This window comes from Crocodylus porosus, unplaced genomic scaffold (assembly GCF_001723895.1).
Source record: "Crocodylus porosus isolate Cpor-Errol unplaced genomic scaffold, CroPor_comp1, whole genome shotgun sequence".
Lineage (NCBI taxonomy): Eukaryota > Metazoa > Chordata > Crocodylia > Crocodylidae > Crocodylus > Crocodylus porosus.
The window spans coordinates 143,712,953-143,739,137 of NW_017728931.1; the positions used below are offsets into that span (position 1 = coordinate 143,712,953).

Genomic DNA, 26,185 nt, shown 5'->3' on the forward strand with positions numbered 1-26,185 from the left:
CATCTCTGATTGAGAAATAGCTTTTTGTCCTCTATTGTACCATTGAATCAGCTAGAACTACCCTCTGGCAAAAAGAATGGGAGAAACTAGGTGACAAAGCTGTTGAATGGAGCCGGTGAAGAATTACCCCCAGTGAGAAGTTAGCATCAGGCTCCAACTACAAATGGCACATGTGGCGGAGCCTGAACAGATTGAGAGCGGATCTCAGCAGATGCAATTTTCTTATGAAATCATGGGGCAACCGACCAACATGTTTGTCAAGAGAAGCAAACCATGGATCATCTCTGGAAATGGCCTGTAGCACCCCCATGCACCCCGCAAGATGTAGCGACACCAGCACCAGAAGCAATGGCCTGTGCAGAACATGGGGAACAGACCATATAGAAAAGTTGGACTGGAGACACAATGACATTGACAAAGTAAAAGATCGAATGTGCATTTCCCTTAGTTTTCCTGAACCACGCTGAACAAAATTCACCCCGGGCCAAAGCCTATGCACTGCTTGAGCCTCATTCAAGCCTTCAAAAAACAGTTGGAGACTACCACAAATTACGTGTTTGACTTCACCTGGATGCTGGAGCCAATCACATTCATTTTCTGTGCATGGTCAATGTTTTCTTCTCCTGCATATGCACATACTGCAGGGGTTTCAACATAGGGTTAGTTAAAGGAGGATGGATGTGTTGCGAGATGCCAGGTGTAGTATTCAGCTACTGACGGGGTAATAGTCTAGGCTCCACATGCCCTCCTTAACTCCTGGCCATTCTACATAGATATAACAGCAGCTGGATGGAGAGAGGATCTTACCAGCCGCCACGTCTGTGGTGAAATTGATTCTAATTCACAGGCACCCAATGCTCGGCCTGTATAGTCCATTTAATTAGCCAGCATCCTTGGGAATCTCCCCTGAAATGATCATTTCCCACCCTATTTTGTATTTAAATAGGAATGTAATAGGGCTCATTGTTATTTTTGGAAAGGTATTTATTTCACTGAAACGTGAGGCTTAAACTATGTATGGCTGCTTCAACGCCATGCAAACTCCCTGAATTTCTACCACTTCTCAGTGTAACGGTGCAATGGCAATGCTCCTACTGCAGACAAGGGATTTATGGGCCAGTTCACACTCATTTTGACCAGACCTTTCCTGAGGTCCGTTCCAACCTTAATTTTCTATGATTCTGTTTAATCTAGTTGGGGATGCTCCTGATTTGAGCAGGGGCTTGGACTAGGCATGACCTCCTGAGGCCCTTTCCAATAATTTTCTGTGATTCTATGATCTGCAGCTCCCCGCCATGTTGGTCCTGTTCTGGACCCCCACCCAAGAAGTGGATGCAATTGTAAATCTGTCCTCTGCGTAAAAATAAAATAATAAACCCCACCCCTGCATTATAGTGCAGTTTGGGCCATAATCTTTAAAGCTCACACACCTATGAACTACGAAACCTCTGACTCAGTTATTATCAGGTGCAGCTCCACCTTGCCTTCTGCCTGCCTTCAGACACAACCATGGCTAAGTACCTCTGGCTTCCCTACTGTGATATTTAAGAGGCAAGAATTCTTGTGGGTGATATCTTTTATTGGATCAGCTGTATGGCTGGTATAGACATAAGCAAGCTTTTGGGTATCAGGCCTGAGGAAGGGACTGTGATATTCAAAAGCTTGTATCTCTACTAAAAGCTTATATCTATACTATATACAGTCCTTAGAGATCTCAGAACAGCAGACTCCCAATGGCTGAAGACAGGCAATTGCGCCTGAAAGCTTGCAAAGAACTTTTTCCCAACTACTCAGTTGATCTGATAAAAGATACCATAGATTTCATAGACATTCGGGCTGGAAGGGACCCCAGAGGATCATTGAGTCCACCCCACTGCCCCAGGGGCAGGAAGTCAGCAGGGATCATAGGATCCCAGCAAGATAAGCATCCAAATGTGTCTTGAAGGTGTTCAATGTAGGTGCTTGAACCACCTCCGCTGGCAGGCTGTTCCAGACCTTGGGGGCTCGGACAGTAAAGAAATTCTTCCTTATGTCCAGCCTGAAATGGTCTTGCAGGAGTTTGTGACCGTTCGACCTCGTCATCCCTTGGGGCGCTCTGGTGAACAGACGTTCCCCCAGATCCTGGTGGTCACCCCTGATAAACTTATAGGTGGCCATCAGATCACCCCTGAGCCTGCGCTTTTCCAGGCTAAAGAGTCGCATGTCTCTCAGCCTGTCATCGTAAGGTCTGTTTTCCTGCCCTCTGATCATGCGCGTGGCTCTCCTCTGGACTCTCTCAAGCTTCTCCACATCCTTTTTGAATTGTGGGGCCCAAAACTGGACGCAGTACTCCAGCTGCGGCCTCCCCAAGGCCGAGTACAAGGGGAGAATGACGTCCCGGGATTTGCTCGAGAAGCATCTATGGATGCAAGCCAGCATTTTGGTCGCTTTACTAGCCACAGCATCACACTGAAGGCTCATGTTCTTCTTGTGGTTAATGATGACCCCCAATTCCCTTTCATCTGTAGCGCTAGCCAGCGTAGCACTGCCGAGCCTATAAGGATTCTGCAGGTTTTTCCTCCCCGGTGGAGAACCTTGCATTTTTTTGGTGTTGAACACCATCAGGTTCTTATCTACCCATTTCATGAGTCTGTCCAGATCCACCTGGATCACCCTTGTGTCCTCAGGTCCAGACGCTTTACCCCAGAGTTTGGTGTCATCGGCAAACTTGGCCAGTCCACTTCTGACACCAACGTCCACATCATTGACGAAGATGTTAAACAGTGTAGGCTCTAGGAGAGAGTCTTGAGGTAACTGTGCACCAAGACGATTAGCTTCCATCAATCACCCCCCTCTGGGTCCTGCCGCAGAGCCAGTTCCCCAGCCAGCGGATCGTGGTGATGCCAAGGCTGCAGTTAGCCAGTTTAGCCAAAAGGTGATCATGGGATACCAGATCACATCTACCCAAACAACTTTGCCTGCCTATATCTATATTAGGGTTTCTCAGTCAGGGCAATGGGGTGTCCTGGGGTGCCTGAGATCCTCTGAAGGGTGATGCAGGAAGTGTGAGGTGATACGCAGATAAAGGCAGGCTGAGGCTGGAGGTGTGAAGAGATAAGCAGGTAGTTCTTGCCCATCCCTTCTATAAGGAATCACAAAATCCTAGAGCAGCAGGGCTGGAAGGCACCTCCAGAGGCCATTAGCTGGTCCAGGAACAGATCACTGGCAGAAATCCTTGCCTCTTCACAGACTCCTCAAGCTGTGGGGCTGGCAGGGAGCTGCGGGGTCACATCCAGCCTGAGGCAGGATCCATCCTGTCCAAACCAGCCCAGACAAACCCTGTGTCCGACCTTGGAGCAACACGACACAGTCACCCCTGACACAGCCCCAGGCATTGCCCCTGCCCCTGGGATACAGGGGGGCCACAACTGCCAGTGTCCTGTGGCTGTGCGGGTCATGGGTGCTGCAGAGAGCCCAGCCCAGGCCGTGTTCCCACTGCAGAGGAAAGCAAAACCCCCCAGTCTGGACCAGTCTGAGCAGGGGGGGAAATCCCTTCCTGCCCCAGTGCAGTGTGGGGATGAGCCTGAGTGCCAGGGCAAGACCATCCAGCCAGGACCCTGCAGGGTTGGTGAAGCAGGAGCATTGGCACAGCCCAGCCCATCCCGAGCCCAGACTGCAGCGCCATGGGGGGTGGATTAAAACCCCCTGACACATGGAGCAGAAAGGGAGGGGATATAGGAAGGTGCCGCCCCTAAGGGAGCCGGTGCTACAGACTGCGCCTGCTCTACCCTTATGTGGCACCCTCCTTATATTGCAAAATATTGCCTTAGTGCTTGTATTTTTATCTGTTCATAGGCTATTTGAGGAAACCCACATTGGTGCCTGACTCAACTTGTTCATGGGCTATTCAAGGAAATCTATTGCACCCCTCACCTATTGCATGCCTTGTATTCCATCCCCCTTAATATTGCACCCCTCCCATTACATTCCACCCCCTCCTAATATTCTTAGAATCATAGAAGTAGAGTCGAAAGGGACCTTGTAGATCTTCGAGTCCGACCCCCCGCCTGGGCGGGAGAAAAACTGGACTCAAATGAGTCCAGCCAGTAGACATCCAGCCTCCTCTTAAAGACCCCCAGGGTAGGAGCCAGCACCACTTCCCTTGGAAGTTGGTTCCAGCTCCCAGCCGCCCTGACCGTGAAGTAGTTCTTGCGGATGTCTAATCTAAACCTACTCTCCAACAACTTGTGGCCATTATTCCTTGTTATGCGATGGGGAGCGCTCAGGGAAACAGTGTCTCCCCCAAACCCTTCTAGTTCCCCCTAGTGAGTTTGTAGACAGTCACCAGGTCCCCCCTCAGCCTTCTCTTGTGAAGGCTGAACAGGTTCAGGTCCCGCAGTCTCTCATTGTAGGGTCTGCCCTGCTGCCCCCTGATCATACGGGTGGCCTCCTCTGGACCCTCTCCATGCTGTCCACACCCCTCCTGAAGTGCGGCGCCCAGACCCGGATGCAGTACTCCAGCCGCGGCCTGACCAGTGCCGCATAGAGGGGGAGGATCACCTCCCTGGCCCTGCTCGAGATGCATCTGTGGATGCACAACAAGATGTGGTTAGCCCTGCCAACAGTGGCCTCGCATTGTTGGCCCATATTCATCTTGGAGTCAATAATGACTCCAAGATCCCTTTCTGCCTCCGTGCTCTCAAGAAGGGAATTTCCCATTCTATAAGTGTGCTGGTTTCTACTGCCTAAGTGCAGCACCCTGCACTTGTCAGTGTTGAAACGCATCCTTTTTTTGCAGGCCCACCCCTGTAACCTATCCAGGTCTTGCTGCAGTTTTTCCCTCCCTACTAGCGTGCTCACCTCACCCCAAATTTTGGTATCATCAACAAATTTAAACGGGTTGCTTTTCACCCTGTCGTCCAAGTCGCTGATGAAGAATTTGAACAGTGCGGGCCTGAGGACCAAGCCCTAGGGGACTCCGCTGCCCACTTCCCCCCAGGTTGCACTTCTGTATATTGCACCCCTCTTATATTGCCCTTTATATCACACCCCCTGCTTGTATTTCACCCCTATATTCCACTCCTTTAATATAGTGCCCCCTCTTTATAGTGTCCCCTTTATATTGCACCCCTTCCCTTAATATTACCCCCGACTCTTATACTGCACTCCCCCCACCTGTTGCCACCTTTATACTGCGCCCCCCCCCGCAGGTGCACAGGGCCGGGTGGGCGGGGCGACCCCGCCCAAAGTGTGACCCTCCCAGCCCGACTCGCTGCTCTCCGCGGGACAGAGCGGTCGTGGGCGTTCTAGGCGGCGGGCGACGCGGTACGCAGGCGCGTAGCGGGGTGGGGTGGGCGTGGCGCGGCCGCCATGGACGCGCTCTGCAGCGCCGAGCCCGGGCCCCGCGGGCGGAGAGGGGAGGCCGCGGCCGCCTCGGCGCTGCCCTGGGCCCGCTTCTCCGCTTGGCTCGACTGCGTCTGCGTCGTCACCTTCGACCTGGAGCTGGGCCAGGCCATGGAGGTCAGCGGGGGGTAAGGGGAGGCAGATGTGGGGGGGCTGTGGATTGGGGTGGGGGGTGTCCAGATGTGGTGGGTGGAAGTGGGAGTGTTCCGGGATGGGGGTGTGTGGATTGGGGCGGGTGTCCTGGGATGGAGGATTTGGGGGGCTGGATTGTGGTGGGGTGTCCTGGGGTAGGGAGATTTGGGGGGCTGGATTGAGGTGGGGGTGTCCTGGGGTTGGGGGATGTGGATGTGGGCCCCAGTCACCCCCACTGTAAACAAGTGTCTCAGCATCTGGTGACCAGCCCCACCCCCCCTCCCGCCCTGTCTCTTCCTGGCTGGATTGTGCCCATTTGCGGTGATGGAGAGTTACACCTCATAGTCACTGTGGGGGTGTGATCCTGACACCCCCCCCCCCTCGGGACTGGAGACCTAATTATTATTAACTTGTAAAGCCCCTGTGGATCCCTGGATAGGAGGGCCGAGAGGTCAAACTCATCCGTCCCTGTCTGGGGTTTGGGTTAGTCTCGGTGCTGATTCTTTTCTCTTTCCTTTCAAATGGGAAATACTTGGAATGAAAACTCTGCTGCTCTAGTCAGTCTGGTTGGATTCCCAGCAGGCCCCTTACCAGCCAGACCTGCCATGTCCTGGAGGGGGAATGAGTATCGTTTTAATGCTGAAGAAGTTGTTCTTTCTCCCATTACTGTTGCTTGTCCATCTTTCGGAGATAGGACTGTCTTCCAGGGAGTTGATTTGTCAGCGCCATGAGTTAACTCTTGGCATCAGACTTCTCTTTCATACAGGTTCCCTGGTATGGGAAGCAGTTGCCAGATAGGCTGGGGGTTGTCTGCCTCAGGACTGCAGCAATGCATTTGTACATCACATAGGATGCTCTCTGGTCCTGCTCACCATGGAAGGGGAGCACCAGAGGAACCCCATTGGGTTATGTGGGCAGAGAGAAAGCAGGGAGGTTTGAGCAAGAGGAGGAATATAATAATGTAGAGTGGGGCCTAACTGTTGGAGCAATAGGACAGCGAAACAGGCTGCCTAGGTGAGCTGCAGACTCCTTCCTTCGAGGTTTTGAGGAAGCGGCTGGGTTTTCATCTGTTTGGGATCCAGCATCTGGACGGGGCATTGGGACTAAGCCCATGATTGTCCGTGAGGATACCATGGGATCCTGAGGGCCCTGAAGGTCCTTGGTGCCACGTAATGTCAGCACATCTAGGTGTGCAAAGGTAAACCGAGAGAATTCAAATAGGAATCCAGCATGTCAAAAGCATGCAAACCTATTGGTGGCCTTTCTGATCTGTTTGTCACAAGATTTGCTCTATTACTTTTTGGCAGTCGAAAAACAAGTGAAAACTAAGAGCTGGCATTTTCTCAGGGTTATCTTGAATTTAATGAGGGGACCTGGAGTCTAAAAAGGATGAGAACTACTGGACTAGATAATAAGCAAAGCCCCTTCTAGGCTGACTTGAGGCAGGGCAGCTGGTAGGGGGCTTCAAGCTGTTGTGAATTTTATGGTGAATTTTAAGAGTAGTTAAGGGGGGGGGAAAAACCTTAACTGATTTGTAAACTCGTGGAAAATGAGGGTTATCTCCCTAATCATGTGATCTTTTTCTTACTTTAATCTTTCTACACATACTTCTTTCCTTCGTGTTGTGTTAAATTACACCCTGATCCTGCAGCTGATCTATGCTGGCAGAGCCTTGTACCCCTCACAGTCAGTTATGTGGCTAGAGCCTCAGGCTAGAGCCTCTTATGGCATGTGTGCTGCAGCACCTGGCACAATGCACCTCCAATCTTGATTAAGCCCTTTCTGCACTACTGGAATATAAAAATTATCTCTCCTAGCGCAGTGCATTGAGCTGAAGCCTTGAAAGAGCTCCGTGTGTATATAGGCCTCTAAGGGAGATCTGTAGAGGATGGATATATAGACTGGGGTGGTCAGTTATTTTGGCTGGGAGACCCACTTAATGAGTTTTTTGTGTCCTCTCAAGGGCCACGGTTCCTCCTCTCTCCCTCCCCCAAAAACCTGTCCAGAGCTGTAGCACACCCCGATCCCCACCCTCACCTGGAACCTGCTGATTGTATCTGCAGCTTATGCCATCACCCACCCAGCGCAGGAGAGGCTGATGCAGGCGGATGCTGACATCAGCTGTGGATGCAGCCAGCAGATTTCAAGTGCAGACTGGGGTGTCTGCCTGGGTCCAGAGCTGATGCTGTTGTGTTGGTGTTAGATGAAAGCAGTCCTGCCGGCCTGGTACCTCTTGGTAGCCAGAGCTGGGGCTGCCTGGAGGCTGGATCCCATGGGTTGGCGGCTGCCCACTCACAAGCCAGATACAATCAGTTGGTGGACTGGATCCAGCCTGCGAGCTGTGTTTTTCCCACTCCTGATATATACCTAGGTATCACTGTAATTGACGTTTGTAATTATTTCCAAGATACTTTCTGTGCGCCAATGACGTGTCAAAGTGGACATGGGAGGAAGTAAGGTGTTTCCTTGTTGTATGCCTGTATTGTATTGCTTTGGAGGAATCACTTATGCTAACAATGTGCTTCCTTTCTGCATGCTGCTGCGGTTCCCCGGAACACCCATGGCGCTTATCACCGAGGGATGGGTATACAGAATGTGGCTACCGCCCTTCTGTTAAAGGGATGAATCTGGCTTCCAGAGACTGGTAGTTCTTGTGGTAACCCTTATCTGAAGAAGCACTGTGCAGAGTCCATAGGTATGAATGAGCTGGTGGCTGCTGGTTCCTGCCATGCTGGTGAAAGTCATTGGTGAGACAGTCCGAGCATCCATAGTGTTGTATGCTCATCCACTGCCTTTCCTCCACACCTGCCTGGCTGGTCAGTGCATAAATTGGTACTAAGAGAGGAAAAGAGTGAAAAATGGTTTCTCTTTTTGCACCCTCTGGATGCTCTCCCGTTCTGGGCACATTCATTCTAAATGCTGGGGTTTCTTAATGGCTCACAGGAGTCTAGTCTTTATTTTGATCCATTTATTTTGCAAAGTGGCTAATAAAGTTGTCTAAATGCAGCCACTAAATAAAACATAAAACACGAGTACTGCAGACCTAGTTTTCTCAGTCTTGAAGGTTTCCTCTGAACTGTGCAGCCTCTTCCTTTGTGGAAGGCAACTTTTCTAGGAGGTCTTGAATTAGTTGAACCCTGCAAAGTCCATTCAGTCAGGTGGTTTCTTCCCTCTTACTGCTGCCCCAATTCTGTGTAGAAGCTGCTTCATCAGAGCCTTCTTGCTGTGTGCTGTCTGTCATTCAACAGCCCTCATGAAGGCAAACCCAACCAAGCCTGTTACCGGCTCAAATGGGCCTTGTGAATACACCCTTGACACCAGACAGTTTAGTCTAGGTGTGCACTTTTTCAAACATTGCATTATTTGTGTGCTGTCTGTATGCAGCCATTAAATCAGTCCTAAATATAGGAAGTCTGTTGGCTGAGGTCAGGCCCCTTGGCAGTGCGTGAGCGTAGGCAAGGTGTTACAAAAAGAGACACCAGCTGATTCAGGAACCCGGTATAATTACAAAGGTTGAGTCAGGCACCAATTTGGGTTTCCTCAAATAGCCTATGAACAGATAAAAATACTAAGGAAATATTTAAAAAAATACTTCCAAGTTTGTTTGTTTGACTGCCAACAGCAAATGTGGGAAATGGGTCTTCCCACCAGCCTTTTGTCATTTAACTTCCAGGGCCCTGGCTGCTCTGTAGTTGCTGTCATAGAAGCGGACAGTGCAGTACTGAAGATGGGCCCTGAGCATGCAAGCACCATCTCTGCGTCCCTAACCCTTCCAAACACGGGCACTTGGTGCAGGAGGGAGTTATTTTGGGACTGCTGGGCTCCATTTTCAGGGATACAGTTTTGTTGCTATGACAGCAGCAAAGCACTCTGTGTCCTTGTAGAAATCAATGTGGAAAGGCCTGTTTTCCCCAGGACATGGAGCCTTTGCACTCTTTGGTCAGCATGGAAGGGAGGACCCTATCTCACAAAGCATCCGGAGCTATAGAAGCAGACTCGTATGGGCAGTTCCACACTGAAATAGTTACTCTTGCAGGTGGTCTTTATTGCAGTTGAGGGGATGGAGTACTTGCTTCTTGTCATGCTTGTTAGCTAATCATAGAAAATTAGAGTTGGAAGGGACCTACCTTCTAGGAGGTCACATCTAGTTCAACTTCCTGCTCAAAGCAGAACCAGTCCCAACACATCTCTGCTTCAGTAGGTCGTGTGCTGGTAATGAGAAAGCCAGGACCTACGCTCCAGACTTAAGAAAATAGTTTCCGATTTATTTATTTTTTTGTGGGGGAACACCAATTTTTTAATAACTTACTGTGAGACACCTGGGCTAGACTTCCCAAAATGCTGAGTGCCTGTAGAATCACAGAACCGTAGGCAATGAGGACTCACTGGTTAAACAGAATAAGCAGTTCATGAATATACTTCACCAGAGTTCAGTTTTAATGTCCATCAACACATGCTGGTGTCTAAAAGTGCTGGTTCTTGAAGATTGTCTTTCCCCCAGCAGCCTGTTCAACCTCCACAGTGTACCTGACACAGCTCCTGCTGTTTCCCAGCCCACTTTGTTTTGCAAGGCTCTAGCTATTGGATTGCTAATCAATATAGCTCTGGTCATTAACTTCACCCTTTGGCAGGCTAGTTCAGCCAGCTTCAGAGAGAAACTCTGAGGAATTGTTAGAAGCTGGCCAAGCTCGGTTCTGTGAACCTTCTATGCTCTGGCTTAGAGCCTGTCACAGCTATTTATAGACTCGAAGGGGAAGCCAAGCTTTGAGGACAGCTTCTGATTTGAATACCAGTTGGATCTTCGACTGGCCTGAAACAGAACCATCTCTTGGGAGATGCCGAAGAGGACTGATGAGGAAATCCCTGTCTTGCAGGTCATCCGGTGCTAGCTACTTTATCATTGTCCCCGTTCAGCTTATCTAAAATCTGGCTGTGGTTTCAGACTTTAGCATTATTCTTCATTCTCCATTGAGAAATGCTGCTCAGAGGCAGCTGCTGTATTGTTGAAGGTGCATATGAACTGTAGGCTCTATTGGGGTAGGGGAAGGTGGAACCAACAGCTTGATGTTCACATTGCTGCGTCACTTCTGGGTGTGTCTGTGACTGAGATTCCTGTTCTGAAAAGCACCTTGCTGGTGCATGTTGGTTGCTTACAGGCTTCTCTAATTGCCCCCAGCAGAGAAATGTTGAATGAACTGAATTTTTCTTTATTGGCAGTCTGTGGCTGCAGGCTGGTGTAGCCCCCGTCAGACTCTTTAGCTGTGCCATCTGTGAAAACTTGGCAGTGGTGAGGCTGCAGGATGCTGAGACCACTGCTGATCCACTCTGCAACCTTCTGCTGTTTTCTTGTGCTCTTTAATTATAAGCTCCGTGGGGCAGGGCCTAACCTGTGCTTGCACTTAACTAGCACAGCAGAAGCCTGGTTAATGGTAGGACTGGAATAAACATTTCTGCCCTGCAGAAAGGGACCTGGGGGTAACAGTGGACAGGAAGCTGAATAGGAGCCAGCAGTGTGCCCTTGTTGCCAAGAAGGCTAATGGCAGCTTGGGCTGCATTGGCAGGAGCATTTCCAGTAGGTCAAGGGAAGTAATTCTTCCCCTCTATTCAGCACTGGTAAGGCCACATCTGGAGTCCTGCATCTAGTTTTGGGCCTCCCACTACAGAAAGGATGTGGATAAATTCGAGACGGTCCAGCAGAGGGTAATGAAAATAGTTGGGGAGCTGGGGGACATGATGTATGAGGAGAGGCCGTGGGAACCGGGCTGCTTTAGTCTGCAGAAGAGAAGGCCAAGGGGGGATTTGATAGCAGCCTTCAACTCCTTGCAGGGGGGTTGCAAAGAGAATGCAGCTGGACTGTTCTCGGTGGGGGCAGATGACAGGACAAGGAGCAATGGGCTCAAGCTGCAGCAAGGGAAGTTGAGGGTGGATATTAGGGAAAACTTTTTGACGAGGAGGGTGGTGAAGCACTGGAACAGGGTCCCCAGCGAGGTGGTGGAATCTCCGTTCTTCGTGGTTTTGAAGACCCGGGCAGACAAATCCTTGGCTGGGATGATGTAGTTGGGGCTGGTCCTTTTTTGAACACGAAGTTGGACTAGATGTGACTTCCTGACATCCCTTCCCACCCTCATTTTCTCTGATTTCTATGATATGTATAAATGGGAATTTATACAAATTGAAGCTGGACTCAAACATACAACATGCATCTGTTGTTCGGCTTCTCTGGCCACAGGGATATTGTTCTTCTGCAGCCTACAGCATATTTGGACCATTTAAATAAAATCATGGGTGGCTTTTAAGTAAGGTTCAAAACCAAACAAGAAATTACCCTTCTCTTCATGCCTTAAGGTTGTGCTTAAGTGCTGTCCCAAACAGCAGTGGTTTCCTAACTGGGGGCATAAAAAGGGATGGGTGTTCGAACTGTGTCAAGCTGTGGGAGGGGAGCTGCATCTTGTGTTATTCAAATCGGGGGGGACACAACCTGTGGTGTGAGCACCGCTACTGGGACTGGCAGCCTCTGTGTGTGGCATGTGGCAGCCTGGGCAGCAGATATGGCAGAAAGCAGAGCAGGACATAAGGCAGGGAGCGCGGAGTGGGGAGCAGAAGCAGAGCAGCAGACAGGGTTGAGGGAGGGGATCTAAGTGGCATTTGGCAGCAATGTGGGGCTAATTTGTGGCTGACCTGCCAAAAAGGTTGCCCCCCTTCCAGTTTAGAGAACACTGGAATCACATTGGCACTCCATGTTTTTCAGATTGAGTAGTGCCATCACCTAGCTCTTGTCCCTTCCTCCCTTCTCCATTAAACTGGGGAAGGGGGGTGAAGTTAAAATCTGAACTGTTTTTTTCCATCTACAAATCTGTTATCAAATAAATGGGGTTTCTCATAATTTGCCTCTCAGTAGTAGCCAGGAGACTCCTACTGTGCCAGGAGATTGTAGATGAGCACACACTCCTCTTGATAGTGTGAGCTACAATTTGTGGATTATGCAGCCTGGTTTCTCACATAGCTGCGAAGCTCTTGGCGATGCAGACTTTGACCTGTATAGGCAGAGAGGCAAGATGGAAACACAGCAGGCCTGAAACCCACAGCTCATTGTCTCTGGTTTGTTTTGCAGTTGGTATATCCTTTTGACTTCAGGTTGACGGAAAAAGAGGTAAGACTCATTTCTTTTGGCTGAAGGATTCTGGGCAGACATGGCAGCCTGGAGGTCTTACCCTGTGTGTTCTGATTCTTGCAGAAAACCAGCATTTGCTACTTATCCTTCCCGGACTCCTACTCAGGTAGGTAGCTTCTGTGGGTTCTGCCTGGAGGGTGCGGATGATTCTTGTCTCTCGTGACAGACATGAAGGTTTGTGTTGGAAAAAGCGAGTCGGTTTCGAATGCGGCAGCGAGACTGATAGGCTGCATCCTCCAAACACTGACCTCAGAGAGCCTGCAGGCTGAGTGCTGTGCACAGAGGCTTCCTATTTTGCTCCTTATCTAAATACAGACCCTGTGATCTTGTGGGTGACCAGAAAGTTTCTCCATTAGCGTGTGCACACTCATGGCTTACTGGGGCCAATCAAATAGTAAAAATAGTCAGGAGGTCCACCAGCTGTCTATCCTGTGTAGGTATGAGAAAAAGGCTGTGCATACAGGGCCAGGTATGGGCTTTTCTGGGGAAAGGGTGATTGGATTGCAAAAGGAAGCATGATTAAAAGCTGTGTTTACAAACCAGAGCAGTGGCAAGAAGGTGGGAAGCCATAGCAGGCCATATCCAGTCAATCCCTCGGGACTGGTATCTCGGTGTTCCTTGCTGCCTGCTATCTATGCATGGTACTTCCATCCATTCTTTTATGAGCACTGTCTCACAGATCTCTGATGCTCCTCCTAAAGTCTCTCTTTCTTGGTGTCGTCTTTTTACTTCTAGCTACACTCCCTCATAACCCACAAACTAATCCCTCTCCTTCCTTGGGTATTAAAGCAGCTACAAATATGTGGAGGGTGTATCATGTCTTTTCTTTCTGCATCTCGGTTAGCTGGGGTTTTTTTACTTCTGTTTGATGTATTTAGCTCTTTCTTTATAAGACAACACATCTCACTTCCTGCCGCTATGGACTGTAGGTATATGATCCAGCATGCCTGGATTCTAGGACTCTGAACTGCATTGTGAACATGCTTGGATTATGGCTTGTTTTCCACAGCTCTGAACACTAGTGTCAGCTTAGCTTTCCTTTCGTATACGCGGTGATTTGGAGTCTGGAGGAGGTGACCTCATTTTGCATATGTTCTCTCCAAGTTGCTGTCCATTCCATCCAGTTTATCATAGTAGCAAGAGCATGAAATTCTCTCCTACGTGCAAAGTATTCTTAGATGGCAAGGGGAAGGATTCCCAGCTGTGCAGCTCACCCACTCCATCCACTTGCCAGAAGCAGTATGTACCGGCTTTCGGGCTATGGTGCACAGCTTACGTTTTTCACACAAACATTTATGTGTTGGTTTGCCATCTGGTGGGATAAAGGGGTGACGGTTGCAGCTGCTCTGTGTGGGTGGTACTAGCTGGCGTCTTTAATATACCCAGTAAGGGGCATGGATTAAATGCATTATTAATACAAAAACTTCTCCACTCTGCTACATCTTCTTTCTAATGGATGTTGCTGTTGCACAGATGTTGCTGTTGCATGCACTGTCAGTTTGAGTTTCTTATATTATAACATGCCTCTCGATTCTGAAATGCTTTTGATTAACAGCAAACCCTCTGCCTATTCCATACTGAACCTGCTTTCTGAGCGTGTGTGATTTTCTCTGTCTCAGGCGGCCTAGGGGATACCCAGTTTAGCTTCCGCCTTCGTCATTCGGGGGGGCAGAGGACCACTCATTTGGGGGATGATGGCGAGTATAACAGAGAAGCCCCCCTAACACTACAGGTCAGTTATCGCTCAGCACACAGGTTTCACCCACAACATGAGCATTATTATTTATGGGTTAAAATGGGGAAATATGTATACAAGTTTTAGTTTTGCTAGAAATAACTCTTCTGCTCTTCCAGTGTTTGCCCCAGGCCCTAAGGACAATCACAGGGGGGGTAAGCTTTCTTTTCAGCACAGGAATTCCCCTTTATGATCAAGTTAGTAGCAGGGTACACTACAAAGGACTTTAACCTCTTGGAGAGCATAAAGCCTTGAGTGTTGGAATGAGCCAGGCTAGAGTGGTGGTGCCATTACGCTGTAAAGACTGATGTGCCTACATGCCACTCGGACCATTTTGCATAGAGAAGGCGAGCCTGTCCAGGTACTAACTTTCCTGCCAGAGCAGAATGCCATCGCACCAGCTTTTGTCCTCTCCTTCCTTGCTGTCTTGAGTAGCGGAGCACCTTGTAAAAGCCTCTTGAGTTTATAGAATCATAGAAAATAAGGGTTGGAAGGGAACTCAGGAGGTTACATCTAGTCCAACTCCCTGCTCAGAGCAGGACTAGTCCCAGCTAGATTATCCCAGCCAAGGCTTTGTTGAGCCTGGCCTTAACCTCCAAGGATGGAGACTCTACCATCTCTCTAGGTAACCTGTTCCAGTGCTTCATCACCTTCCTATTGAGAGAGTTTTTCCTAATATCTAACCTGTACTTCCATTGCTGCAACTGGAGCCCATTGCTCCTTGTTCTGTCATCTGTCACCACTGAGAACAGTCCAGCTCCATCCTCTTCGCAACCCCCCTGCAGGGAGTTGAAGGCTGCTATTAAATTCCCCCTCAGTCCTTTCTTCTCCAGACTAAATCAGTCCAGTTCCCTCACCCTCTCCTCACAAGTCATGTGCCTCAGCCCCTGAACTGTTTTCATTGCCTTCCATTGGACTGTCTCCAATTTGCATGCTTTCTGTAGTGGGGGGCCCACAGCTGGACACCGGACTCTAGATGTGGCTCCCCAGTGCTGAATGGAGGGAAGGAATCACTTCCCTCCATTTGCCAGCAGTTGCTCGCTGCAAAAACAGAATAAGCAGTTGGTCCACTGTAACCCCCAGGTCCTTTTCTGCAGAGCTGCTGCCCAGGAGGTCAGCCCCCAGCTTGCACTGGTGCATGGGATTGTTCCGTCCCAAGTGCAGGACTTTGCACTTGGCCTTGTTGAACCTCATGAGATTTCTTTTGGCCCAATCCTCCAATTTGTCTAGGTCACTGAGTCCTAGCCCTACCTTCCACATGACATGTTTAAATATCACCCATTCAAGCTGTATTGTGGTTCCATCAGTAGGTGACCTGTGAGAGCATGCAGCCTGACCACCTTGTCCCAGTAGTGACCATACAGACACAGGAATCTGTCTAGGGAAACATCACACTTTATCTTGCATACGTCACAGAGACTTGAGGTGGGGTGGTGGCCTTGTACATCCATAAGATCCCCGGACAAATACAGTTTCTATTTCCAACCTAAGAGCTTGTCTGGAGGGAGTGCTGCTGTTTGAGTGACAGAGTCCTCCTCTCACTGCCACAACACTCCAAACCTGTGTCTGCATGGCAGATGCAACTGATGATGTGATCAGGGTTTGTAGCACAAAGCACCAGGATTTGATCACTAGATTGCCACAGCTGGTTTAATTGAATGGAAACAGCAACTAACCCTTTAGATGAAGGTATTAATGATGGGGCAGTGCCAGGGGCTGGTGCTGTGATGGAGTGCAGATTGGATGCTGTTTTAGTTGAGATGAGTTCATTGAGTCTGGTCCCTTCCTTAGCCACCCATTTAAAATAACCTGGCATTCAGTTTGACACTGATGGCTTCCACAAAACACAGACCAGATCTGGCATAGCAGCAGGTCCTGTCATTCACGAGTTGAAGTGCATTGGCAGATCTGTGGTTGGTGGCGGGAGGCTGAGAACCTGGCAAGGGGTGGTGATTGGATCCTTGATCATGGTATTGTTGGCCTCTCTCTTTGCAGCGAGAGACAGCTCATTACTTTGGCTACGTGTACTTCAGGCAAGTCAAGGACAGCTCAATGAAGAGAGGTTATTTTCAGAAGGTGAGTATTGAAACCAGATAGTGCACTGCTTTAAAGCAGCATGTAGTTGTAAAAGAGGCATCTGTCCATAAAAAAGACATCTGCATTCTCACCAGTCCCTACATGACACCAGAAATATTCCCATAGGAAACTCTAAGGGTCCCAGGGAGAAAAACTGCAACAGCTGGAATATGTAGAAAATGCAGGTCCAAACAAAACTGGAAGGGGTTGCCAGGCAGATGAATCGCATGACTGATGGCTGGCAGCCTGCTGCCATAAGTTTGGACACCTCCTTTTCTCACGTACTCCAGCTTCAGGGGCAGTCAGAGGGACTGTTGTATAGTAGCACCCAGAGCATGCTGAGCCCTATCTGAGCAGAGAGGAAGGTGCAGTCAGTGGGGGGAAGGGCACATGCCCCCCCCCAGATTTGTGCACCCACAGCAGGCATGGGGCTGCAGCCTGGCTGGACTAGCACAGGCAGGAGCTGCCTCTGCAAGCTGGCAGGTGGGACTTGGCGCAGGAAGGCAGAGTGGGGCAGTGAGACTCATTGCTGCTGCTGCTACTGCAACCTCCGCACCAGCCATGTGTGAGGAGTAACAGGAGGTCAAGGAAGCTGGGTGGCAGGCAGTGTCACTTGTGTCCCCCATCCCCCTGACGTTGCCTATGCTCCTGGCTCCTCTCCCCAAGTCCCATAGACTTACCTGTGGGGAGCTGCTCTCCTGGCTGCCATGTGCATGTGTGTGCACACACATACATATGGCACCTGCTGCCCAATCACCTTCCTCTTGCTCCCCCCAGCCCCAAGCAGCCTGGAATTCTGCCAGCCTATAAGGGGAAACTTGTCATTTCCCATCTTTTTCTTCTTTAAAAGAGAATACATATTTAAAGTTTGTTTGCGACCCTTTCACATATTCTTGTGACCCACTTTTGGGTTGCGACCCACGTGTTGAAAACGATGCTGTAAAATCCTGAAACTTCAGGCCTTGTAATAGGTCATCCTGAGAATGTGACAGACATGGGGAGGCTGTTTTGTGCTCTTGCTCCCTTTGTGCTCTTCTCTGCTCACCCCCAGTGTAACTTCCAAAGAGCACTCCTAATGCACAAATCAGTCTCTTTACAACCAGATCAGATACCGAGGAAAAGAGCACTTAAGGTGTGGAGGATGGTGGAAGACCAGACCTTTTTGGGGGTTTGTGAAGAACAGATTTTGCCAGGCTAATCTGCTTTTTTTTTTGTCTGGCTAGAATAAGTGGGGAAACACAAAGGGGTTGAGTGTGATTGACAGTCATGCTTGGATCAGTAAAATAGAAGCACGTTGGAAAAGGTGCCAGTATGTACTCTAAGGCTCTGTCCTGGCTCTTTGTAACATCTTCATCAATAATTTGAAATGGAAAGTGAGCTGCTCCATTTTGAAATCTTGGGAGTGGGGGTGGCGGGGGTGGCACTGAACTGGAAAGAGATGTACACATTGACAGAAAGAGTGTAAAGGGAAGATTGGAATGTAGGCAGCAAAAGCAAAATGAAGCCAACTTGGAAAATTGGCCTGTTATCTCTCCTCTTTCTGTTCTCTTGCTGTAACCTTCCCTGTACCACCTCCCTACTTGGTCCCTGACTCCTTGACCCACTGGCCTGCTCCTATGCACCTGCTCTCCAGCTCTTCTAGGTCGCCTCCTGCTCAGGGAGCTCCCTGTGTGGTTGCACTAGTACCTTTGGACCTCTTGTGGCAGTTCCTTGTCATCTTTCTACTGGCTGATTTATTTATTTTTGGCTGGGCTACAGGGTCATTTCTTGTGCTTGCAGTGGCCTCTAGTGGAAGCTTGCAGCTGGAGTCTTTCATTTTTACAGCAGCTTCTGCAGGTATCCAGACTCTTCTGTGAGCCTGGGCAGCCTAGCGGTAGACCCTTGTAAGAGCAGCAGCAAGACTGTTCTTTCTTTACTGTAAATAGTTTATATAAGGTCCTGTAAGGAAAGGTGCATGTGGGGTTCAAGTAAATGCAATAGATACTGCGTTTGGCTTCAGGGCAAACGTGCACTGTAGCCTTTGGGTAGACAGAATCTGGGCACCTTGTGTGTACAGCACCATCGGTGGTGATGATGCTGCCCTGACTCATAAATGTGCCTGTTACAGTCTCTAGTGCTGGTGTCACGCCTGCCCTACGTGAACCTGTTCCAGTCCCTGCTGCAGCTGATTGCTCCGGAGTACTTCGACAAGCTGGAGCCGTGCTTGGAGGCAGGTGAGAAGGCCGGGCAGCAGCAAGCGTTTGCATGTCTAAGTGCGTTAAGGATTTTTATATGGAGGTAGCTGAAAGATGCTCTTTGTCCAGGCTGTTTTGCCAAACCAGTCCCAGCTTCCCTTCTGCATCCATTTGTCAGATCTGTTTCAGTTCATGCCTAAGTCCAGTCTCAGTTTCCCTTCTCTCACCCCTCCTCCTCTGGTTTCTCTCCTTAGCCAGATTCAAAAATGGGATTGGACATGTGCTTAATGGAAAGGGGCATCAGGAGCTCTGAAGCATGGGAGGGAGGGGCATGGCCTCTGCATCAGACCTGCCTGGACCTTCAGTACTGGATGCTGCAAGGGAGAGAGGAACAGGGGAAAACCCTGCTTGGACCCAGTCACTCTCCCTTTCAGCCTCCGCTCTCTGCTGCTGTATGACACAGGAGACTGGGTAAGATGGACCTATGGTCTGACCCAGTCAGTGGCAATTCTTGGTCCTCTTTGCATTTGAATCAGGGAGCTCTCTCCTCCTGCCTGACCCAGTGCTGAGGGGAGCATTGGGAGCACATTCAGTTCTCAGTTCCAGTGCCTGGGCTGATCCACCCCACACCAGAGCTGCAGGGGCAGTACAATGGGCACAGTCTTTCATTTGGCTTTATAGCGCTAACAAACCTCTACCGGACATGTGCGAGTTGTGATTACACTTGTCATTTAGCCCAGTGGTGGTGGGGGGGGGCATAAACAGTGGGTATCGGAGTGGTGGGTTTATGTAAACAGCTGGATGCCTACCTCTGCTTCACAGGTTTCTCTCTGAAAACTTTCCAGTCCCTTCTACATGCACTACAGTCATGTCTGTAAGGAAAGGAGGCCAGGACTTTTACTTTTTTAACATGGGCAAAACTAGGTGTTATTTTAGAAACAGGGGGAACATTTGGGCTGAAATTTCCCCAAAGCACAAAGAATTCAGCCTGAAGGTTTGAAGAAATTATCAAAACTGGAGGAAAAGGGGATTTATAATGGGCAGTGTGCAGCAGCTATAGTCAGTGGTGCCATCAGCCTCAGCTGAGATCTCTTTCTGAAAAGGAAGGAGTGTGGGTGCTTTGTTGCTACCGGTGGCTTTATTCTCTACTTGCCAACTGGACAGTCTTGATTCATTGCCAGTGCAGCTCAGCTGATTGGAGTGATAATTGCAGTAGACAGACTCCAGTGTTACTGCTCTGATCTAATCTTGGCCTAAGCAGAGTCACATGTGCTGAGAGGTAGCAAAAACTAGCTAGCATCCTGCCATAGGTCAGCAGGGGTTTGTGGGGACTGGAGTCGGCCTTTGGATTAACCCCTTCTTTGCCTGTATTTTTGCAGTGTGCAATGAAATCGATCAGTGGCCTGGGCCAGCACCAGGACAGACTTTGAACCTTCCAGTCATGGGAGTGGTCATTCAGGTGCTTACTGCTGTTTCTGCACTGAAATCCCCAAGCCCCAGTGCCAAGGCAGGATGGGAAGGTCTTCTGCATGTTTTATGCCACTGGGTGGGGATGTTGCTGCTGGCTCAGAGTTGTTTCCTTTAGCCTGATCATAGAATCATAGAAAATGAGGGTTGGAAGGGACCTCAGAAGGTCACATCTAGTTCAGCCTGCTGCTCAAAGCAAGACTAGCCTCAACTACATCATCCCAGACAAGGCTTTGCCTAGCCAGATCTTCAAAACCTCCAAGGATGGAGATTCCCCAGCCTCTCTGGGTAACCTGTTCTAGTGCTTTGCTACCCTTTGAGTGAGAGAGCTTTTCCTCATAGCCAACTTAAACTTCCCTTCCTGGAACTCGAGCCCATTGCTCCTTGTCCTGCCACCACCAAGACCAGCCCAGCTCCATCCTCTTTGCAACCCCCCTGCAGGGAGCTGAAGGCTTCTGTCAAATCCCACCACTGTCTTCCCTTTTGCAGACTCAGTAAGCCCAGTTCTCTCAGCCTCACAAGTCGTGTCCCCCAGCCCCCAACCCTTTTCATTGTGCTCTGCTGGACTCCCTCCAATGTGTCCACATACTTTCTATAGCGAAGGGCCCACAACTGGACACAGGACTCCAGATGTGGCTTCCCCAGTGCTGAACAGAGGGGAAGAATCACTTCCCTCGATCTGCTGGCATCGCTTCTACCAATGCAGCCCAGGATGCCATTAGCCTTCTTGGCAACGAGCCACACTGTTTCCTTTTCAGTTTGTTGTCCACTCATAGATTTGTTGTACAAATGTAGATTTGTTCCATGAGCAATTTGCTTGTCTCTTACAGGGGCAGATGTCAGGGAAGTTAGTGTGTGCATGCCTGCCAGCTCAGCTTGTCTCCCCCAAATAACTTCTCTTTCTAAATGTAATCCAGGTGAGAATCCCATCTCGGGTGGATAAACCTGGATCGAGCCCTGTGAAGCAGTTCAATCAGGAGGTAAGATGAAGGAAAGAGTGTGTTTTAAGTGAGAGAGATCCTGGAGCTTGTTCAATGCCCTGCCTGGACTGGTAGCTTCCTCTCCATTCTCCTCAAGTTAGTTCATTCACCAAACTCTTCAGGCTCCTACCTAGCTACACTGACACTGACTCCTGGCTGAGTACAGAAATCCCTGAGGTTGTCTGTACAGCGGCTCTCAGGAGAGGCGAGGTAAGTCAGCTGGAGGGGTGGAAACAGCGCGCGTAAGTTAAATCATGTTAAAACCCCTGTATGAAGGTTATCATATGGGAGACCCTTGTGTTGAACTACATCCTGTTCAACACGGACCACAGAGTACTTCCACACGGGGACCTCGGCACAGAGTGTTAATCCACTGTAACCAGTGTGCTGTCCTGTCTGCCTCTTCTCTCCTGAGAGTTCCCAAATCAGCTGGCCCCCAAGTTGATGCTGCGACGGTTTTGTGGGTCACTTTAGATCACCGATCTTGTTCACCCCTTCCCTTTATTTCCTTCTGGGACCAGACTTGATGATCTTATAGGTCCCTTCTGGTCCTTCTTTCTGTGATTGATTATGATTCTCATGCATTCTGGACTGTTGGCATCCACCCGGTTCCCTTACCTCTTTCCCATGTTCCAGTGGAAGCTCGAGGGAATAAAGCATCTTTGGGGAAGTCCATGGAGCTTGTAAGGCAGGGCTTTTGGCTGGCTTCTGAGGGGGAAATTCTGTGTGACCTTGGTTGGCTGAGTGGTTTGCCCCGGCGTTGGCCTCTGCAGGCATTATTCTTGTCTAGATTTTTGGGTGCTTTGGTACTCGCTCTAGAGGAGCTACTTTCTAGGACTGATGCATGTAGCTCAGAACGCTGCTTTCATTAACTCACTTTCTTCTCTCTTCCACTCAGAATCTGTTACCGGCCCCGTTAGTTCTGCCCACCATTCATGAACTAGATCTCTTCAGGTAAGAGTGAGCTTCTCTCAGCACAATCCCCCCTTCCCGCCTCCTTCCTCTCTGCTTTCAGTGTCACTAGCTGATTGGGAGGGTGGCAGTTATCAAATGTGATCACAAAGTTGTTGCTGGCAAAGAGCATCAGTCTGGTGGGTTGGTGGGGGCCCTGCAGTGTTTAAGGGACCTTCACAGGATGGAGAGGAGCATCTGACTGTCACAACATGGTCATTTTATTTTCTTTTAGGAGCGCGTCTCAAGCCTTACCCTGTGTCTTGCTTTTTCTGACTAACAGATGCTTTCAGCCACTGCTGATTCACATCCAGATGCTATGGGAGCTGATGCTACTGGGGGAGCCAGTTGTTGTAATGGCGCCATCTCCTACTGTTTCCTCAGAAATCGTTCTGGCCCTTACCAGGTACTTGGCATGAATTCTGGTTTGCAAGTGACTGAAGTGAATGAGACTGTTAATCCTCCTTCCTGGAGAGTCATCACCCTGCGAAGTGATTTGCATATGATTAATGTGTACATGGAAGTACCATATTTTCTAGTGTACAGACACACTTTCCCCCCAAAACTGTCTGCTGAAAATATTGGTGTGCATTAAATGCAAGAAATATGGTAATAACAGTTTCTGCTGCTATCACAAAAAGTACAAGTAAAATCTGCAGGCTACGAACAGGGTGCAGACCAATAACCAGACTCTGCTCGCTAGCTACTGCTACTCAGTTACCACAGGGAAAGAGCTCTCTTTCTTTATTTAGCTTTTTAAAAGCAAGGTGTGTGTTTATATTCCAGGGCATGTTGTATGCGAGAAAATATGGTATATTTGTAAGATGGGAAACAGCATCGTTATTTTGTTTGAAAGAGACTTGTTTCTGTTTTCAGAGAATTGTAGAAAATAAGGGTTGATGGGATCTGGGAGGTCACATCTAGTTCAATCTCTGCTCAAAGCAGGATCAGCCCCAACTCCATCATCCCAATGTCAGAACCAGGAAGAGAATGGTGACTCGGCTTGCCTGTTGGTGGGCGAGGTGTTGGTTTTGAAACCAAATGCAAGTTCTCCTCTTCCCAGTTTTAAAAGCTGCCTCAATTTGGAGAGCAAAGCCTGTCCCAACTGTCTCCTTTGACAGTACGCATGACCTAGTTCCTCTCTAGGGTTGAGCTGCCGTAAAAGGGAGGGTCACCTGGTTCACCACCTTTTCCTTCACTGTTATTCTTGCAGCTGTCTGGCTCCTCTAAAATATTGCTGTGACTACCGCCCATATTTCACCATCCACGACAGTGAGTTTAGAGAGTACACCACCAGGACGCAAGCCCCGTGAGTACCCTAATAGTCCCTTGTGACAGAGACTGCTCATTTATCACAAATACATTATGGGTCCCTTGGCAGTAGTGTTGCTCAAGCTTTCCCCTTTTCCCTATAGGCCAAACATCGTTGTGGGAGTAACCAATCCTTTCTTTATCAAAACACTACAGCACTGGCCACACATCCTTCGGGTTGGAGAGCTCAAAATGTCAGGTAAGGGGCATCCCACAAGGCAGTTACTTTATACATTTTTTTTCTATAGGGAAGTGGCTTTTATAGATTCAGGACACTCCCAGTCAGGTGCATATATCTCTATCCTTTTGAAGATCAGGGCATCAGAAAGGGTAGACCAGGCTTCTAGATCTCCCACTTAGTTGATGTGCTGAGTTTGAACAGTCACACATTCATGAGTAAATTGGAACAAGCTTAGTGTTTCTTTCCTTCTGCACCTTAAGGAAGTGAAAGGCTTTTCTTGGGAGAGAAGGTACAGGGGAGCAGGAGAGATGGGCCTGGAAGGGAGGACCAGATGTTATTACTTGGAAAGCTGAGTTTGGCTGTAGCATGGACTGAGGCATTCTTTTCTGCAAGACCCTCTCATCCTTGGTTTCCTGTGCGCACCCTTGACTTGCAGGATCAGGTCGGAGAGCTCCCTTGGCCCCTGAGATGCCAGCAGTAGCTCAGGGCTCACATCACAAGAGAATACAGTCTTGATTCTGTAGTGTGAGCCCTCCCTTACATTCCCTGCTGAAGAAGAGGGCTCTGGAGCTTTTATAACCTGCTGCTCGCCGGCGTGTGTCTTTCCACAGGTGACTTACCCAAGCAAGTCAAGGTGAAGAAACTAGCCAAACTGAAAACTCTGGACACTAAGCCGGGTAACTGCTGTTCTGTGTCAGATATGGTTTGACTGCATTTATGCTTGTTTTTCAGTTGAGGCGTGGGTCTTGCAACAGTGTAGGCATCATGGGTGTTACCTGCCATCCCTTAACAGATGGGAGCTCCAGGGTCTCTGGGCTGCTTCCAGCCACAACGCAGTAATTCTGAGGATCCTTGGCTTCCTCTTTCCCTCGCTTGAGCCGGGTCTGCTTCCTAGCCTGGGCTCTTCTAAGCCCTCCGCTATTATAACTTAGCTCTCTAAAGGCTTCTGATCTAGAGAAAAGTCTCAGGAAACGAAAAGGCTTTTCCTGTCTTGGTCTGGAAATCCCATTAGTGTGACTGAGAAAAGAGAAACCTTGGAGAATGATAGAAGCAGCTTCATAGGCTTCCCCAAGTTGTCATAGTAAACTGGTGGTGATTTGAGTGGCTCTCCTTTATTTAGGGCTCTCTAGGTAGATTGAATCGCCCACCTGTTTTCCTTTCCCTGGCATGCCTACTCTTTTGCCCCCCTCTAGCAGTACAGCTGAGTTTTGGCTTCAGTTCTCCTTGGCTCACTCAGCCATACTGCAGCATTGCCCCTCATGCTGTGTGAGAGCTGGGAGCCTCAGGCTAAGACAAGTCCTGGAAGTGGGAAAAAGCACCCACTTCCATCACCTGGCCAGAAGACACTTGCTTGTCCTTCAGAGAGCCACATGTTGGGGACTGAAGCCAGTTATATTTCCTATGGTAGCACTGTAGAACCTGGTTTGCATAACAGCAAAGATCACAGAAGTATGTCCCACCAGCGTGCTCCTCCCTGCACTGCCTCTCCCTTGGTAGTGGAGCTCAGTTTCTCCTCATGCTCTGAGTGACCTTCATCCTCAGAGCCTGGCTGCCTCATCACTAGGACCTCCCAGGACAGCTTTATTCCACTGAAGAAATGAAAAACTGTAGGGCAGTATGAAAAGGCTCATGAATGCAGGGGACAGGACTTCTGGGGAGGCCAGGCCTGGAGTAGGGAAGTCCCTTATGGAGGAGCCAAGACCATGGGTTGTACATGCTTCCAACTCATCCCTGAGACTTTTAACTAGGTCTCATGAGGTGTGCAGCACATCTCCTCCTCCGCAGACAATCACCAGGAGAGGTGTGTCAGATTTTCTGTCTGACAGGTTGAGGGAGAATTGAGAGTTTTATTTTTGTTTTGTGTATCTGAGGTGGGGGGCGTTATATTGTGATGAGAGCCCGTATTAGCCAGCTGGGGAGATGCACCTGTGTGCCCATAAACTAGTCAGCTTGGGCTTCATCCAGGGCTAACTCCATTGGTTACACGACAGGGGAGCCTTGGGGTGCTGAGAAATGCTCGAGCTTAGTCCAGTTCTGAGTGTCACTTGCAGCAGCAGCTCTGGTGATCTCAGGAGTCTTTTCAGTTCGATTTCTCCTAACAGTTTATGCCCCTTGCTGGAAAATTCTCCTTTGCTCACAACTGAGACCCTACTATATTAATTCATTCACTTACTAGATGTATATACCACCCTCCCCAAAATAGGCCCATGGGAGGGTCTTACAATATAAAACAAGTTAAATTATACAAATATTTAAAAATATATGATTTTACTACCTTTTAAAAATGGTGCATGATGGATGGTGATTTCTCTGTCTAGGAATCTACACATCTTACAAGACTTTTCTGCACAAAGACAAAACTCTGATAAAGAGGCTGTTGAAGGTAGGCGCTTCCTGTCCGTCTCCTGCATCTCCTGATGGGGAAGTAGGGAACATAGGGCAGTCAGTCTTATCTCGGTCCTGTGGAAGGTTTTTGAGAGAATTATCCTGGCACATGTCCACGAGGGGCCAGCAGGGGAGATTTATGCTTAGGGGCAACCAACACGGGTTCGTTAGAGGCAGGTCCTGTCAGACCAACCTGGTGGCCTTCTACGACCAGGTCACCAAATCCTTAGACACAGGTGT

At 49.2% G+C, this 26,185-nt stretch overlaps 1 protein-coding gene across 2 annotated transcripts in view; it reads left to right on the top strand.

Moving 5' to 3' along the window:
- Window positions 1-5,335: 5,335 nt before the first annotated feature.
- DENND6B (DENN domain containing 6B) overlaps window positions 5,336-26,185 on the top strand; it is a 32,157-nt gene continuing 11,307 nt past the window's right edge. Inside the window, exons 1-14 of one of the 2 annotated variants that reach the window (XM_019543843.1) lie at window positions 5,336-5,499; window positions 12,626-12,664; window positions 12,749-12,791; window positions 14,305-14,417; window positions 16,416-16,496; window positions 18,604-18,709; window positions 20,050-20,129; window positions 21,055-21,117; window positions 22,016-22,071; window positions 22,352-22,474; window positions 23,282-23,377; window positions 23,484-23,578; window positions 24,172-24,237; window positions 25,879-25,943. In XM_019543843.1, coding sequence (XP_019399388.1) covers window positions 5,350-5,499; window positions 12,626-12,664; window positions 12,749-12,791; window positions 14,305-14,417; window positions 16,416-16,496; window positions 18,604-18,709; window positions 20,050-20,129; window positions 21,055-21,117; window positions 22,016-22,071; window positions 22,352-22,474; window positions 23,282-23,377; window positions 23,484-23,578; window positions 24,172-24,237; window positions 25,879-25,943 — 1,176 coding nt within the window. In that variant the 5' untranslated portion in view covers window positions 5,336-5,349. The remainder of the gene's footprint in view (window positions 5,500-12,625; window positions 12,665-12,748; window positions 12,792-14,304; window positions 14,418-16,415; window positions 16,497-18,603; window positions 18,710-20,049; window positions 20,130-21,054; window positions 21,118-22,015; window positions 22,072-22,351; window positions 22,475-23,281; window positions 23,378-23,483; window positions 23,579-24,171; window positions 24,238-25,878; window positions 25,944-26,185) is intronic. The other variant, XM_019543844.1, reaches the window with a different exon arrangement.